At 40.1% G+C, this 14,633-nt stretch overlaps 1 protein-coding gene across 1 annotated transcript; it reads right to left on the reverse strand.

Moving 5' to 3' along the window:
• Positions 1-1,245: 1,245 nt before the first annotated feature.
• On the reverse strand, positions 1,246-9,626 carry th (tyrosine hydroxylase). The gene is made up of 13 exons (XM_033634245.2): positions 9,444-9,626; positions 8,779-8,982; positions 7,730-7,904; positions 7,542-7,630; positions 7,355-7,422; positions 7,201-7,251; positions 6,404-6,549; positions 6,128-6,263; positions 4,716-4,785; positions 4,573-4,629; positions 2,967-3,062; positions 2,717-2,850; positions 1,246-2,103 (listed from the first exon to the last, which is right to left on the reverse strand). Exons 1-13 carry the CDS (start codon positions 9,525-9,527, stop codon positions 1,944-1,946), a joined length of 1,470 nt encoding a protein of 489 aa, XP_033490136.1. The 5' UTR covers positions 9,528-9,626; the 3' UTR covers positions 1,246-1,943.
• Positions 9,627-14,633: the final 5,007 nt, after the last annotated feature.

Below are 14,633 nucleotides of genomic sequence, written 5' to 3' on the forward strand. Positions count from 1 at the left end.
AATTAAGATTAACTATTCAGAGTGGGAGCAGTGTGGCCAGGGACTGCGGCTTTCCTCTGACTCAGGTGTGGATGAAGTCACCGGGGTCAAAAGTGACGGAGTGGATGCTGGTTACTTTAAGGTTATCCCACCTAAAGGAGGGAGGATGATGCAGCAACAGCAGCAGTGACAGTGACAGATGCAGAGGTGTCAGAGCCTTTGGTCTCTGTCAAAGCTGCATCATATGATGAAGACACATTTGGTTGCTTATAAACAAAAAAATAATAATAATATTCTCTATTATAACTAATCAATGCACCACTCACAGTGTTTAAAGTCAGAAAAACAGACAGGTAAGTCAAGAAAAAAAAACCTCATCCAGGTGTTGCACATGCATCTTCACAACAGACACAAGTGCATGTGATTATACATAAAAATAAGATGTTTCTTAATCTTTATAAAACTGAATGAGGGTTCCCTTATATAAGTGTGGCTTCTGCAGGAGGTAAGGACCCAGACATGTCTCCAGACTCAGACTGACACCTAGTGGTCCGGATAGTGAACCTCCGCTTGTTTGTCTCCCAGCTTGCAGCAGGTTGGGGGGCATCAGTGTGCGTTGCTGGACAGAGCTCTGCCCGGTCAAACTCCCCACACTTTGTCCTTTCAAAATAAATTCAACATTAAAACTTTCATTATGTCAATAATCTTAAACAATACTTTTATCTGTTGTCCCCAAATAACACAAATAAATTAGATCCCCTTTGGTGCAGGTGAGCTTGCACCATTAGTTTATGTATCTGTATTATTAATTTAAGTGTTGGTCATGCAACATTAATTTAAATGCTAACAAACAGGCTACCACACTTGATTTAATTATCTATATTTCTGTTGCTTTCCCATACACTTCTCCAGAGTTTCTTTTCATTGAAATGTTTATTAGCTTGTTTTTAACATAAAATAAAGTTTCAAAATAGCCCATTGTGGTTTCAGGCAGGAGGAGAGCATTAAGGAGATTTATTCCTCCAACAGGCTCAATAAGAATGTGCTGTGATTTTAAGATCAGGCAGGTACACCCTGCTGGACTGCCCCCTCTTGTGGTAGACAAATGTTAGCTATTATGTAGCATGAAATGGGGTGTGTAATGTTTTTGTGTGGTCAGACATGAGATGAACAGATTATCATGAAATATATGTACATGATTTATATATTTCTCAGGAGTTGCAGGACTTAAACATGTATGAAATGTGTAAACATGACAGCAAAATGTTAGTTTGCAATTCTTTATTGTTTGATAGATTCTTTTTTTCTAATAGTATTCAACAATACATTACATGGAAAGTGTGTTTTAATGTTTCTTTTATTACGCTTACACACTGCGGGACAAAAACAGCATAAAACTAGATAAATCATCAGAGCTGATACTCAAATACAGAATTCACATATTTGGAAAATAAAGCTTTTAACACAGCAAAGATATTTGTTTTATTTAAATAAAATAAATGTGATTTAAATATACACTTTCATCTTTTTTACTTTTATGTTTATTTGATTTTAAAATAATTATACCATATCCATTTAGTTCTTTTTTTATACATTCATTATCACAGTTCCCTCTTGATTTTGGTTCAGATTTTGACATATATCATCTCAAACAACACATTTTTATGCTTAAAAAGCATGAATGGTGCAGTCTGTGAAAACCCCATCGTTTCTTAAATGGATCCATACCCAGCAAGGTGTTAAAGCATCTTTGGAAACTTTGCCTGTGCTGCGTATTGAGGTTTTAAAGGTTGCAACCTAACTGGCCAACCAGCCAGCGACAGCAAGCGACAACTCATCATGAAACGGCATCATAGTGGAGGTACAGCACAGAAATAGGAACACATTTGTCTGGATCATACGTGGGACGTCTCAGAGCGTAGCGGAGAGGGAGCAGATAGGGGTGAATGCAGGCTGGTGCGTCATCATGACAAGACACTGAGGGCATCTGTCAGCACCTTGAGCTCGTCCTTCACACCCTCCAGGCCTCCTTGGATCTTCAGCGGGTTGTCCAGCACCTCAATACTGCTGGTGTACGGGTCAAACCTCACAGAGAAGGGACGCTTGATGCCGCCAACGTACTCCCTTGTTAAAGATATAAAACAAAAAAGTAAGATTTAAGAAGTCAAAGGTGAGGTAGACCCAAACATTTCACTATATTGGTTGAAACGTCCCTTTAAATGACCAGAAAAAGCCCCCCAAATGTGGTTTGTTCTGTTCTTTATGCATTTATACACCTAATAGAGGCAGGGACATTCCGCATGTATCAGCAGCAAATCAGAAACACTCTAAAGATGTTTATAATGAACTCTGTTTCATATTTACTATGCTTTCACAAACATTCCCATGCTGATATTTACCTCATCCAGTGTGGCAGGGATGTCATGTGCTGTATTCTACCAAAGACCAAATGCTGTCAAAACATTCACTAAAGCTACTTGTTTTGCAGGGCAACATTTGATCTGTTTGCCAAATAAAACTGCAGCGTTTTGCCTTGGTAAGAAAAGCCACATTAGTAACAGCTGTCTTCTGGCTGCTATGGCTGACCTACAAAAGTTTGTGGCCTCAGGGGTTGGCTGGCTGTTCTCTGACCTTGTCCTTACATAACCCCTCTCTCTTTCTCTTTTTGTTTTTTCTTTCTTCTCTCTGTCTCTGTTTGTTCTTGTGTATTTGCATGTGGGTCCAAACAAAAAATCACCTGAATTTCTCCTTGGCATCTGAAAAACTCTCAGAAACAAAGTAGACAGGTTGGTACGTCTGGTCCTGATAGGGCTGCACGGCTGCGGACTCGGGGTCAAACTCCCTGGTCTCTGGTTCATCAGACAGTGAGTGCTGGATTTAAGTTGAAAGAAAAAGGTGGAGGGTTAGGTGACAGCTCAGTTGGCTGTGATGGTGCATTTTTTTATTTAACTTCAAGCAGAGAGCAGAGGGAACATGCTGGGACGCACCACAAGCTCTCCGTATGAGGAGAGCAGTCCGGCACCGTAAGCCTTCACCTCACCATTCTGTTTACATAAGCCATACTCGACGGTGAACCAGTACAGCTGATGGGGAAAACATCAAGAGAGTGACTGTGAAAAATAAGGACACTGGGCTGGACAATTAAATCATGATTTGTATGAGGGTGTGAGAACCAGAGGGCCGTTAATTGCATCTGACCAACTTTACAGGACAGCCCAAACCAAAAATGACCGTACTTTGCCCCGCCTTTGTTTACTGAATTAAATCTTTAATACTAAAACTAAAAGACTAAAACACATGGATGACAATATACTCAATGATCAATTTTGACATTTATTAAAAAATATATATTTTTCAGTGACTAAGTGCCCTTGCACCTCTCTCTGAATTGATCATAAATCCACCATGTTGGCAACAGAAAGAGTTCATCAAGAACTTCCATTTGATATATATAACTCATTTTCACCCAAAATGTCACTTACGCTCTTCTGGTTCTCACCCCTTGATGACACATTTTAAGTAATGGACTGTACAGAAATGATCAGGGAGGGAGGGCGTGTCAGAAAAGCGGGAGAGATTGTGCAGGGAGAGCAGGGAGGGAGTGTATTTAGTTTTTAACTTGCCCCAGTTTATATTTTATGAGATTTCTCATGACATTTTCGGAAAAACTAAAAACTGCACGGTTCAATCAAAATATTAAGTCCAAAAAATGCCTTCTGTGTGTGCCGTGGGCCAGTGGTTCTCAAATGATGTGCCGTGGATGCAAACCCAGGTGTGCTGTGGGATTTTGTGATAACCACACATGCCTATACAAACATTTATGAATGAATTCTTAATTGACTGTATCAGTATGTTGTACACACCCATTTCATGATAAAGAAGCAAACTCTACCTAAAAAATATTTAATTTAACTTAATTTTAAAAAACCTTCACGGGGAACCTATTTGTCGCTGTTTGCAAGTGGGAATTATAAGTGTGTGACACATCACATTATCTTCAATAACTTACACTATTTCCCAATTAAAGTGATGTATTATTGGTGCTTTCTTGTTGAATTTTAAAAAAGTTTAAAATGAATTTTTGAATTATTTTGAAAATTGATATTTCATGATTAGTAATTGTTATTTGATATTAGTAAATAAAAATAAACATTTATGTCATGGTAAGAATGATAACACACCTTATAAAGGCTTTTCAAAAAGTTTGAAAACCATTGCCATGGACTATAAAACTGTGTTTTGCCAAATGGAGAGGACAGTTGTGTCTCTATATCAGCAATTTATTTTACAATTTCTCTAATCCACTAGTAGTTGGCAGGAAGCAGCAGGAACCGTCAGAGAACAGAAAGTCCCACTGGTTATGTTCTTCATAATTTTGACTATCGCTGTTCTGTTTCCACTTCCATATTTATCATATTATGCTTGAAATCTGGGCTGAGTTGAGTCATTAGTTATGTATTGTTCTAATTTATTTCTGTATCAAGGGAAAGGTCTTGATTTTTGAAAAGTCAAACATAAGGTTCAGGCCCTCTCTCCACCTCAATCATTTTAGTACAGTCCCTAAATACTGTTGGTGTAGGAGTAGAGTCTTACTGAGGATAGTTTCTCAATATCTTCCTCCGAAGCCCCGAGTGATGCCAGACCCAGGTTCTGCAGCAAATAATCAATAAACAGTTACCAAGACACAATAACACAGCATGGGACATGCATAGGCTATAACCCCTCCTCCCTCTTACCTGTGAAAATTGGGCAAAGGTGCGATCAGCCAGCATGGGGACGTGGCCCAGCAGCTCATGGACACAGTCACTGAGGAGAGAGAGGGTAAGACAGATTCGACTGGGAACCATGTTTGATCCAAATTTGAAAAACCCTACACAGATAAATTTAACTAAATACAGACTTTGAGTTCCCAAACTGGCAATTCATTCTGGTCGCATTACAAAACAGTGGTTTCAGAGTGAAAAACAATTCTGTGCCCAGTGTGACACAAGGGAAGTGAAGACAAGACGTTTGTTACAGACTGAAAAACAAACTTTAATTTGTCCCATACATCCAGCATTTGCTTTTATTCCTCAATAAGTGACCTTATATAAATTGAAAACATTTTTTTCTAGTTTAATTCATATTTATTTTTCTCACTTTTACACATTGAAACAGAGGGTTTTTCTCTTTCATTTTTTATTTTGTAGTGTTAACTTGATGTACATGTCTTATTACTAACTCAATTTATTCTGTGTTTTGGATTTTTGCTTCCCCCCCCCAGTGGATTCATTGCACACTGTAAAAAATAATCCACTGGTTCAACCTTAAAAAATATATTTTTTTTGGATAGTCTCAACTCTGGCATTATTGTGAAAATCCCATGAGTCTTTTATTATTTGATAAACGCAATTAATGTGGTACAACCAACATGATTTGCTTTGATGTCAAAAAACTTAATTTAGTTGAACCAACTAAATATTTATGTAAAAGTTGTGTTGGTATTTAGTGGGTTTTTTTTTATAATTCTATTCTCCTGGAAAATGTCAAAATGTTTCTGATTTTGACCACCGTCTTAAAATAAGTTGTCACCTGACTAAAACACTTATGCTGGAAAATGTTGTTACCTCCGCCAAGGAGGTTATGTTTTCGCTGGCGTTGGTCTTTTTTTTTCTGTTTATTTGTTTGTTTGTCTGCAAAATAACTCAAAAAGTTCTGAACGGATTTTGCTGAAATTTTCATCAAGGTTGATAATGGCACAAGGAACAGGTGATAAAATTTTGGTGGTGATCGGTTGAAGCGAAGTGGATAAAATAACAAAATGGCGGGAAATCCCAGCTGCTTGGTGGAGGTCTGTGCTCTCCGAGTGCTTTTTTAGTTATTTTAGGTATCATCTTTTAACCTCAATAATCATTTTTTATTTGTTTGCTTTCTTTCCTTTTTTTTCTATCAAAATGACATTGCAGTATAGTTTCATTAAGCTGAATTACACGTAAGAGTCAGAGTGAAGGAACAAACACCAGTGACTGAAGGATGGGAGGCTTATGGAGATTTAGTCACCATTATTGCTGAGACATTGATATCACATACATTTTGATGGCAGTAGTCCGAAATATGTGAAGGGATTTAACATTGTGAGCAAAGCGAGAGGAGTCACAGTCGTACTCACGGCTCTGGGGAGTGCATAGGGGAGGAGGCGTGTCGGATGTACTGGGTGCACTGGAACACCCGGAATGCCAAACTGGCCAGGAAATCTCTGGCTGAGAGCAGACCTGCCACTGGACGCAGCAGGAACCCTGTACGCTCTGTGTGCGTATGTGTGTGTGTGCGTGCGTGTGGGTTCAAGAGGTGGGAGATAAAGAGACACAAGGAGAGAATCAAACCCTCGGTTGATGGAGAGTGTGTTCACCAAACATTTGTTCATTGTCTCTTATCCCGTCATTACCTTTGAGGAAGTGTGACACGTCTTCCAGCTGGGGAATGTTGTCTGGACTGTACCCACAATGCCTTTCCAGCAGATGGAAGGCCTCGAGGTATTCACTGCAGGCATGGGTGCTGTACAAGTCCCTCAGAGTTGAGTAGACTTCTCTCCTAATTACAGATTACAATAATTACAATACAGTAGCAATTACATAATAATTGAGATTTTCAAACAAAAGCATAAAACAGTATAAAGACCCTGTCAAAGGTCATCTTAAACATAAACTTGGGACTGTTCATTTATACCTTGTTCTGCACTGTGATTTTTATTCTCTTGTTTTGTTTAAATGCAGCTTATCTATATTTTCTATAAATGTCTTTTGACTCTTTTGTAAAGCACTGAGTCATAAATCTTTGGAGATTACTTTTCTTTTGGCCAAAACTGTCCAAGCAAAATTAATGATACAAGTGAAAACCCATCAACTTGTAAACTATTCCTGTCAAATCATTTGTTTCCCCTTCTCTGATAAATTTTATGCTCAGACGAGCTCAAGCCGGCACATCTAGAACTGCCTCCATCTGTAACTAATTCACGCAAAATACCCATCAGAGACAAATCGTGTCCGACTGTCTCAGAAAGGAGATGAAGCTGCCTCAGTGGGTGGTGAACGGACACAACGATGCTTTGATATTCAAACAGCAGGAAGGTCAAACTGCTCGTTTGAAAAACAAGCGATGATTTGTATTCAGTGTAAACTTTGATTTCATGCTTGGTGGTGTAGATTTTCACATTAAGTGCATTTTAAACGAGCGTGCCCTTACCACGTGCCAATCTCCTCCTCGGTGTACTCCACTCTGGGAATCGACTGCCCACTGAGGACAAACAGAGATGCATCAGGAATAATCAAGTATCATTTTTTTGTCTCTTTTTGTTATGGATGTCTGTGAAGCATTTAGGACAAGAACTGTATCTCACTGTCTGTATCTGAAGGCGATGTCTCCAATCATCTTCCTCCTCTGTCTGTAAACAGGGTCTGTGTAGCCCTGTTCAAATCAAATATATCAAACTCTGATCACATTTTCTGTGTACTGACATATTGGTCCAACAACATAACCGGCCTAACAATAAGAATTCTCATCATACTGGAAAAGTGGTTACTCACAGGATGGTCCTGGTCCAAGTCTGGATCAAATTTTGTGACCAGATGATGACATCTGTCTAAATCTGCTATTTTCTTTGGGAACCAATGAACTAGAAGAGAGAAAACAGATGGCCACATTAAGTTCACTACTGTTTTTTTTACTACCTCTCAAATTTTGTCTTATAAAAGCAGAAAAAAGGGGGTGTTACATTTGACTTCTTTGGTGGTTTTAACATCCTCTGCGTTCCTCTTGAGGGAGCTGATAAGAGTACCGACGTCTGAGAGATGCACCTCACAGCGAACAAAGTACTCCAGGCCTTCCAGGTTGTCCTTGAGCTTCCGGCATGGTCGGGTCTCCAAATGATGAATCTTAGCTTCAAATGTCTGAAATACAGTCAACACAGTGAAATGTGACTCCCGCAGCTGTGCTGGATTACATTCAAAGTATGACAAAGGTGGGATGCAGTTTTGGCCATAGTATCTGAGACAAGCACACCCATATAAAATGTGGAACAGTCTCTAAAATGAAATGTGTCTGGAGGTCTTTCTAACATGGGTTTTAGCTGAATGACAAGGACAAATGTGCATAATCTTGTATAATATCAGGCTAAACATTGAAAGATTGTTTTAACTCTACATTAACAGTAGTACTTAAATAGCTATGAAATGGAGAGGAGTTGAAAATGACATCAGTTTGGCTATGCTTCCTCGTCACCACCCCCCAGTAGAGGTTTTTTTTAATTTTAAAAAGACCATACTGCCATCCAAGCTAAATCTGACTGAGCCTTAGAGATCATTATGTCCAACAGATGATCAGATATCAGTGTTCAGTAAATACGATGCACTTGCCTATAGTATATCTCTCAGTAAATGACACAGCATATAGGATATAATATGCCTTAAAGCATGTTTATCCTCCGAAACCTGTTTAGGTAACGCATTCTAGTAAGGAATCCTTTGAAAAAGAAGAGACTAAGAGACTAATTATCTAATGGAAAAAAGGCTGCAGGCAATTTGTGCCATAATCCACTTAACTTATTATCATTTATTACTACAGAATTGGTGGCTTTCAGAGAGCGAGAAAGTCATGAGCATATTAATATATAAATATACGTTTATGACTGCATTCTTTATAAGTGGACAGAAAATACAAAAACAGGTTTTTATAAATGATCTCATTCTTTACAACTTTTCATTTTTCAACTGGACATTTTCTCTCCAATTTTTGCATCTCAAATACACTTTTTTTGTAACATACCTCAAACACTTTGAGTGTCCGCGACAGTGCAGGCGACTTGGAGCTTCTTAAAGTGAAGAAGAGGTTGAGCAGCGCTTTCCCATTGTCCTCCTCAAACACTATCTGCTCACTGGCCTCTGCAGCCTCTGCCGCTGCAGCGGCGGCTTCCCTCTCCTTGCGCGCGTCCTCGATCAAGCTTTGCCGCCTGCCGAGGAATCTTGGAGACTGTTTCAAAAGAGAAACCAAAGTGTGTGCTGCACATGTTTCTGATTTAACTATCAGAGCAGACACATCATCACAGCGGGGAAACTGTTGCTTTCTCACCTGTTGGATATCTCTTTGGGTATTTGATGGGAGCGTCTTACATCTCCAAATGCGCATTAGAACAGCAATGCAGTCAAGGTAAACCTGTGACACAGCTAAATCTGTGTAGCTGTCACAGCACACATTTTAGCTGTTGTTAGCTGTTAATTGCCATATGTTTTTCGCTATGTAAATATAGTGCGCATCAGGCACCGCCGCTGCGTAATGGCTACCTCGCCACCGCTCTGCGCGCAATCCAACAGATTTTTATGACCTTTTGGTTAGAATTCCGACATATCACTAGTAACACAGTTACAAATTGCTGATTATAACGAAATCTTTTTTTTTTTAATGGCTGGTTTGAACGTGTCTGTATGCCTTACCGTGATGGAGTCGGACCTCTCCAACTCGGATGCTGCTCTGCGGATGCTCTTTGTGGAGGACGTGGAGCTGCTTGAAAGGGGCATCTTCAGGCGTATAAGTCTTCTGTGTTGTCTTTGTATGCGTGTTGAAGTGTGACTGAAGTGACAGAGACCTCTCAAGCTGTGTTGTGCGCCGGGAGCTTTTCCTTTTTTTCCTCCCACACAGGTTCCGTCTTTTTATGGGGTAATTTGTTTGCAGTTTCTGACGTCAAACACGCTAATCCCGCTGTAATCAATCAATGCGCAGAGGGCACATCCCAACTTGGAGCCTATATACAGTAAATATGACCATTTGTGAAGCCTGCCCACGCGTACACACACACACACACACACACACACACATAGAATTTAAGTTGAAACAGGGAAGATTCTTCTCATGTTTCACACATTTTCAGTGATCTTCAAAAATGCAATTTGCAACATTTTGAATTAATACATTTAGGAACATTTCAATACTAGTCATGATTTATATAAACATGCACAAGTTCTTGATATTGTTTAGTGTCTTTCCAGCACAATAAATATATGGAATTATATTTTTAAAAGTTTCTGTCTTAATCCAAATTTAGGCCTATTTGATTAACATGTGCACCAATAAGGTGAAGTTGTGTGGTTTAAAGCACCAACTGAATACACTCATCATCTTTAAAGAATAATCAAAGCTTTTACCTCAGGGTTTTACATAAAGGTTAGACCAGAGAAAAGTCAACTGTGGAAAATTAAGTCACTTTATCAGCTCAATCCAATCTGCACAGCTCTGCACAAATTAGATTTGACTGTGGGAACACACACACACACACATACAACAAGGAAAGAGAGAACAACACGTTGTTTTCCTGTTTAGGCCACTCTGTCTGTTTCTCTACCTCAGCAACAACCACATCAAGTGAATTTGTAGCGCTTTTGGCTGAGGACTATGGTGGTTAACACGATTGTGAAGTGATGTACGGTGCCCACGAGCGAGCAGAGATAAAAGGATTATCTGTGGATCTCTGGCCACATGCTGCCACAGCAGCAACCTTGCATGGGTGCAGAGAAGGCAAATGGGCCCCAGTGTGACTCTTCCCCCAGCCTGAACACACAGGCTGGAAATGCTAAAGAGCACTGATGTAGCCCCGGGCACAGACAACGGCGGTTCCGTCCTTTATTAGGGGCCGACAGAGTGAGTATGAAGAGAGGAAGATAAAGCAAACAGACAATGAGATAGAAACCACCTTTCCACCTTGTTTAAGCCTGTTTTCTGCATGGAAACAGAGTAAATTGGTGTATCTTTAGAAATAAAGCTATGTTGTGTGTTTTTTCTCTTTATCTTGACCTTTTATGAAAGTGGTGTGACATAAAAGACTGAACAACAGGCAGAAACCTGACATTTATTCAGAGACAGAAACAATTATCAGTTTTATAGTTGCCTCAGTCCATGTCTCTCAAGCAATTATTATATATTATATTATTTCAAAGCACTCAGAAATCTTACAAACAACTCCTCTGGTTGATGTAAAGGATAAGAAAATGAGACTCAGATGACTTGTTGCTTAATAAGACACAAATAACTGAGATGTCAAAACAGCCAGAAACACAGACTATACAAAATGACATAAATTTGTTACAAAATTGAGTATCTGTACTAAGTGAGTCCAAGAAAAAAAAGAATACACATAAAAAACAATTGTATTCCAAACCACAAGAGACTTACTGATTGTGCTGCAGCACAGGTTTATTCAACTTCAACCAGATTTTGTGTGTCTGAGGAAGGACAGCAGAGCTACAGGCTGAATCACGATCAAGATAAACTGACTCTTCCTCCTCCCTCCAAATGTCTGCTTTCCTGTGTCAGCTCAGTTTATCAAAACCATATAGCCTGTTACTGGTTAGTGGAAATCACCCGGAGAGAAAGCTTCCCAGATCTTCCCTGACACTTTTTATGCGAAAAAAGGCTGAGATATACAATACGTAGAATTTCAAACCCTTATGATAAAAGGCAGAGGTGTAGTCTGGTGCTGTGCAAGTTAATAAAACATGCCGAATGATTATTAAAAGGAAAGCTTTCTAAAGTTTATGAGACACCTGTCAAGCTGCAGATCACCGTTTGAAACCAACAAAAAACAAAACTGGTTGTTTTTTTTAGCCAGTCATTGCTGTGTTTCCAGTGGCTTTTTAGGCTCCAAACATGGATATATTGTTGCAACCTGGCAACGGGGCTAGTGCCACATTTGTTTTTTACCAAGACAGTGCTGTGTTTCCTGCCGAGATTGTGACCCCAAAACTGAGATTTTAAACCAAAACACAATCACCACAGCGTTAATGAAGCATAAAGTTTTAACATATCCACTGCACAATAACATAAATCTAAGAGTCAGTGGTTAGCAGAAACATATGGTGGCAACAATAGGCCCGTTTCCACCGCAGGAACTTCGGGGTAATTTTATGGGGCCGGGGCCGTTGGTGCGTGTCTCCACCGCAGGAACCACCCCCGAAGGACAGAGTTCCGGAACTTTTACGGGGGCTAAACAAGTCCCTGCCTCGGAGTAGGTACTCAGAACGCCCCGAAAGACTCCCGGCTGGGGCTTGGGGATTTACTTGGTGCTGATTGGATATACTCAAGGAGGGATGTGACGACAACAGAAAGCAACAAAATAGCCAGCATTTTTAAAACTCAGCAGACGAGGGTTAGCTCGTTCATATAGCTTCCGCCGCCATGTAAAAAAACTCACTAAATGTCCCGTGAAAAAAATATTTTTTCCAGCGGATATCTTAGTTACAACATGATTGAGCTAGCAAAGCAGTTTTGTGTTGATATGTGTTGTATGTATTCAGTTTTGGGAAATCACGATGTCTAGAAAGCATCAGTGGCTGCCGCTGACAGGGACAGCTAACAGCAGCATCAAAGCTAACATCAGGACGTGATCTGTTAAAAGCCTCCCGTTGTCGGATACGACATGAAACTACTCCAGTTAGCTCAGTCATGTTGTAACTAAGACATCTGCTGGAAAAAAATATTTTTTTCACGGGCCATTTAGTGAATTATTACTGACACCGCTAAGGGCTAACAGCTAACAGCGTCCCTACGTCGCCCCGGTAAATGGTTGTGCAACGATTACATCACATCCAGAGCCCGTAACTTTACAGGAACCTTCCTCCTACTCCGCTCTCTCAGTGGAGACACGGCGGTTGAGAGGGCCGAGCGAGAGGACGTTCCTGTAGTAGTTCCTGCCCCCAAATAGTACCAGGAACTTCTTCAGTGGAAACGGGCCTCTTGGTTTCTGGTGATTGGGTTGATGTTTTTTGACTGTTAGGATGGTCACTGTGTCAGATTAGGCGATAATAGCATCATATATTGTTGTTGTGACGTTGCAGAGAGAGATGACAGACTACACATTGGCTCCTGACCAATCACAGCATCTTTCACAACCTGCATGATGTCATGGGAAAGGAGGCGCTAGGGACTGACTTCCAGGAGCAAGGATGTAACCGAATGATGGGGAGTGTACCCTATGATACTGTCTGCACTTGTATTTGGAAAAGACTTGATGGTGAAAGAAGAAATGCCTTTGACTTTTCTTTTGTTTCATAGTTCCACCTAGCAGCACCAACAACATCATTCCTCTTTCACTTCACCATGTTTACAGGCCTATTTACAGCCCTCCTACTGGTCAGTGATGCAGATTGTCATGCTTGGTATTTGGTATGTCTTTGGTAATAAAATTGGTCCTATTTTCAAATGTAAAAGTTTGGGTACCCCTGGTCAAAATTGTGTTTATTGTGAGTAGTTAAGTAAGTAGAATATGAACTGATTTCCAAAAGGCATGAAGTTAAAAATGACACATTTCTTCAGTATTTTAGGCAAGATTAGCTTTTAATTTCAATCTTTTACACTTTCAAAGTAACAGAAAAGGAAAAGGGCATGAAGTTTGGGCACCCTGCATGGTCAGTACTTAGTAGTGCCCTCCTTGGCAAGTATCACAGCTTCTAAATGTTTTTCGTATCCAGCTAAGAGTCTTTCGGTTCATGTTTTGGGAGTTTTCACCTTTTCTTCCTGCAAAAGGTTTCTGGCTCTGTGAGATTCTTGGGCCATCTTACATCCACTGCTCTTTGAGGTCTATCCACAGATTTTTAATGATGTTTAGGTCAGGGGACTGTGAGGACCATGACAAAACCTTTAGCTTGCTCCTCTTGAGGTAGTCCATTGTGGATTTAGAGGTGTGTTAAGGATAATTGTCCTGTTGTAGAAGCCATCCTCTCTTCATCTTCAGCTTTTTTACAGATGCTGTGATGTTTGTCTCCAGAATTTGCTGGAATTTAGTTGAATCCATTCTTCCCTCTACCTGTGAAATGTTCCCTGTGCCACTGGCTGTAACACAAGCCCAAAGCATGATTGATCCACCCTTCGTGTTTAACAGTTGGACAGGTGTCTCTTTATGAAGTTCTGCACCCTTTTTTCTCCAAACTTAACTTTGCTCATTGCGTCCAGTAAGTTCTATTTTATCTTTATGACTCAATATGACTTCCAAAAAGCATCAGGCTTGTTTAGATGTTCCTTTGCAAACTTCTGATGCTGAATTTTGTGGTGAGGACACAGGACAGATTTTCTTCTGATGACTCTTCCATGAAGGTCATATTCACTCCAGAGTATGCTAAATCTTCCTGCAGGTCTTTTGAAGTCACATGGGGGTTTTCATTTGCCTTTATAACAATCCTACGAGCAGCTCTCTTGGAAAGTTTTCTTGGTCTTCCAGACCTCAAGTTGACCTCCACAGTTCCTGTTAACTGCCATTTCTTAATTACATTACAAACTGAGGAAAAAACAGCAACCTGAAAAGGCTTTGCTATCTTCTTTTAGTCTTCTCCTGCTTTGTGGGCATCAGTTATTTTAGTTTTCAGAGTGCCAAGCAGCTGTTCAGAAGAGCCCATGGCTGCTGATTGACTGGACAAGTTTTCAGGAGTGAAAATATAAAGCTTTGTAAAGCTCTGAAATTTGCATCATCTGGCCTTTCCTCAAGATGACCCAGGGTGCCCAGAATTTTGCATGCCACTGTATCAGTGACATATTTACAGGATGTTGGCTCCTTCTCCAGCAATGAGTTAGCTCAGTGGCCTGTCATGTCACACTAAATAGAGGTAAACGGGAAAAGAAAAAGTTAAATTCTTTTGCCC

The sequence above is a fragment of the Epinephelus lanceolatus genome, chromosome 5 (assembly GCF_041903045.1).
Source record: "Epinephelus lanceolatus isolate andai-2023 chromosome 5, ASM4190304v1, whole genome shotgun sequence".
In the NCBI taxonomy this organism is placed as follows: Eukaryota; Metazoa; Chordata; class Actinopteri; order Perciformes; family Serranidae; genus Epinephelus; species Epinephelus lanceolatus.

Excerpts from the sequence above, each read along its gene's own strand:
- th (XM_033634245.2), bottom strand. The coding sequence starts at position 9,527 with ATGCCCCTTTCAAGCAGCTCCACGTCCTCCACAAAGAGCATCCGCAGA. Across the intron at positions 7,631-7,729 it reads AACCACCAAAGAAGTCAAAT|TTCATTGGTTCCCAAAGAAA; the intron begins GTAACACCCCCT and ends TCTCTCTTCTAG. Across the intron at positions 4,630-4,715 it reads CCTTTGCCCAATTTTCACAG|AACCTGGGTCTGGCATCACT; the intron begins GTAAGAGGGAGG and ends TATTTGCTGCAG.